Source organism: Sinocyclocheilus anshuiensis, unplaced genomic scaffold (assembly GCF_001515605.1).
Source record: "Sinocyclocheilus anshuiensis isolate Anshui unplaced genomic scaffold, SAMN03320099.WGS_v1.1 scaffold1449, whole genome shotgun sequence".
Lineage (NCBI taxonomy): Eukaryota > Metazoa > Chordata > Actinopteri > Cypriniformes > Cyprinidae > Sinocyclocheilus > Sinocyclocheilus anshuiensis.
In genome coordinates this window covers 652,468-655,820 of record NW_015549696.1, presented here as the reverse complement: position 1 = coordinate 655,820, position 3,353 = coordinate 652,468, and the positions used below count along the sequence as shown (strand labels likewise).

General features: G+C 36.0%; 1 protein-coding gene across 1 annotated transcript in view; it reads left to right on the top strand.

Annotated features, from left to right (window-relative positions):
- The first annotated feature begins 1,244 nt into the window (after nucleotides 1-1,244).
- The window catches only part of LOC107660486 (inhibitor of growth protein 5-like), a 7,831-nt gene continuing 5,722 nt past the window's right edge, over nucleotides 1,245-3,353 (top strand). Inside the window, exon 1 of the mRNA XM_016449801.1 lies at nucleotides 1,245-1,299. Coding sequence (XP_016305287.1) covers nucleotides 1,245-1,299 — 55 coding nt within the window. The remainder of the gene's footprint in view (nucleotides 1,300-3,353) is intronic.

Genomic DNA, 3,353 nt, shown 5'->3' with positions numbered 1-3,353 from the left:
TCAGCAAAGAAAAAACTCATCTATAACTGAAATAACGTAGGAAATTAATACGGGTCATTTTAGATCTATGTTGTGCATTAGAAGGGTAGTGACACAAAAACGATTTCTATTCAAATGTAAGAAAGATAAAAAATAAAAATAAGAATTGGTGATGATCAAAAACAAATTATTTGAGTAATTCCTGGAATTCTGAATGATGAAATTAATTTCTTGCAAAGATATAGAAAAAAATAAACTCAGTCGGGTCACTTTAGACCCATGAAAGGGTTAAAAGGTATTTTCATTGGTTGCATTTTCAAATGTGTTAAATATCCCTATTATCTTCAACAGTATCTGGTACCATATTATTCAACATATCAATTAAAACATTCTACACATTTTTTTTTCTATTTAATTAGAAAAACAACTGGGAAGAAAACAGGTACACAAACTGGATTAAAGTATTTCATTTGAGTGGAGCAACAGCAATTTCCTTCCAGTCTTTAACAATCTTTCCAGATTTTCCAACTCCACTCCAGGGTTTCCCATTTTCTCGCTTCCTCTGTAAATTATGTAGTAAACTGCATTTGCTTTTTAAATAGGAGAAATTTGAGTAGTGTTCCAAGAAAATTATGTACGTAACTTGAAAATTTGAAATCAAGAAAAAATGAACAATTACATAGTGCCCAGATGGCTGTGTTAATTGTTTTGAGACTATTAGTTTGGAAAACTCATTTGAGAAAAAATGAGATTGGGACATTTTAGCTGTTAGCGATATCAGGCATCTGCCTGAAGCAAGCAGATGTTATGTGCTTGGTGGGATGGGAACTTTTTAGAATGTGTGATGTTGCATTTGATGTACAGAAACTGAGTTGAGGGCACAGTGTTTCAGACATAAAAGTTTTTACAATTGGTTACATGCATTTCTCAATATACATGATGAATACTCTTCAGATAGTCTGTAAAACATTTTTGGATTGGGTTTTTGCTATGTTTAATTAGGCATGGAGCCAAACTCTGCAGGACAGTGGCCCTCCAGGACCAGAGTTTCTCATCCTTGATTATGTTATGCAAACTTGGCTGTCAGAGGAAAAGCAATGCATATGTTTTGTAAAACAAATGAGATGAAGACTAAGAGCTGTAGTCTGAGATGAGATATAATCAAGGCTTCAACTATGGTGTCAATTGTGAGATGTTTTCATCAAACCAACAGTAGATATAATCAGTCTACAAACGCATTGAATTGAACTACATTTTGTATTCACATGGGCAAAGACTCCAAAAAGGAGGAAAGGAAATTTTCACCACCAATATATCCAGGTAAGATATTTGGGGTTTGGAACAAAACAGGACAAAGCACAAGCACTAAACAAACTGTTTTGTTGTCCATAGTGTTGTTATAAAGATTCATAGAGATTGAAGCCTACACTCCACACTATGATTTGTGTGTGTGAGGCTCCTTTCACCTTGGCTAAAACAAGATGAGAGGAAGGATTGTGTTTGGGAGCAAACCTGAATGTAAAAATAGGAAAAAGGGCATTCACATCCAACCAGTTGATCTCATAATACAATATAAGTGCATCTGTATTATTTAATTAAAAATGAATAAAGACATGTCTTAATCCACTTGTCTTCCCCTGACCTTTAGGCCTTCATCAGGCAAAACCCCAGTGCCAAATAAAGCTTTATAAAGCAGATAATGGCATCATCAGTGTGCTCAGTTTTTTTTTTTTTTATCTTATTGGATATACAGTCTAAACATTATCCATGTATCCCAGTGTGAACACTGTCCATCCTAAATAGTATGTAGGATTAGAATAAGTATGTCCCAAAGCAGTTGCAAAGTTCCTTGATGGCCTATTATTTTGGGTAGATTTTGGAGGTGTGGATCTGTACACACTCTATTGCCCGCATTGCTCTTTGGAAGAATTTGAACTACAATCATGATTAAAACGAACTACAAACATGGCAGATGTTTGTGAGACCTTAGGTGGAGATGCTTTGAAAGTGGGTTCTTTTGAGCATTTACAATCCCTTCTAGGTTTTGTTGTACATGTTTATTTGTAAATTATTATGTGCATTATGACCTGTAAATAATACATGTAAAATATGTGTATTATATTTGCTTCTTATGTAAAAAATAAATAAATAAATCACATGACATGATAGAATGGCCAGGCCATGGTCTAGGGTGTTTTCCTGTTTTCAGTCCAAGATGCTGTGTTAGGGTCTAGCATTTCCATGACTCTGTATGACAGGCGGTTCGGAGAATGAATTAATTACATACTTCTATCCACCTACTTCGCAATGCAGAAGTAATGTGTGAGACTTCCAATTCATTAGTCGCTGTAGGTAAATAACTAGAAATATAACAATGTACAGTAAAACAATTTGACTTACTAGCTTGAGTTACAAAAAACAGTTTGCAATATAAAGCCGCAAAACTGACTGTTTTTGTACAGGTAAAATTACTGTAATCAAATGACACTGGAAGCCTCATGCATTCAAGTTACAAATGGCCACGCTGCTTGTGTTACAATTAAGGTGGATATAACAGGTAATATATTCTGATATTATATTGTATTCTGTATGTTTCTATTACAGTTTTTCTCGATTGCTTAAACACATTTCTTGAAACTATGCCTCGTATTCTCAAAACAGTAAACCACAAATCCATAACGTCTCACCCAATTCCCCAAACATCCTATTTTCAGGTCAAAATGAAGCTCTACACTCAAAACCATTCACTCTTGCTGAAAAACCAAACTTTCCCTCAGACATCACACACAAGCTTTCAAAAACACACACACTACAACATAGTATTACACACTGGGGCAATAAATTCAAAACAATATATCCAAAACTGGTAAGTTATGTTGCTTGTGGTTCTCCCCCTCAAAAACCTTTTCACATGAACACAAAAGACACAACCAATGTATACATTGGCACATTTTTATTAATTAATGTACTACACAGCACAACTGTAAAAAAATAAAAAAATAATAATAATTATTCCGCCTCAGCATCCCGTCTTTGTTCTGGGTCAGGCCAGAGAATCTCGTCCACATCACAGGCTATAGTGGCCCTAGCCAGGCAGCGAGGGTAAAATCCTCTTGCATGCCTGATCCACCCCTGGCATGCATCTACTGATATGTCTAGGCAGGCTTCTTCCATGGCCTGGAGGAGGTGAGCACGAATATAAGGTTCTCGGTCATACACTTTCCACCGCCATGCCGAAAAAAACTCCTCTATCGGGTTTAGAAAGGGAGAGTATGCAGGCAGAAAGATGTTAGAAAACCTCGGGTTATTGGTAAACCAGTCACGAACCAAGAGCAGCGCGATGGAAGCTGACATTATCCCAAACAACAATGTAA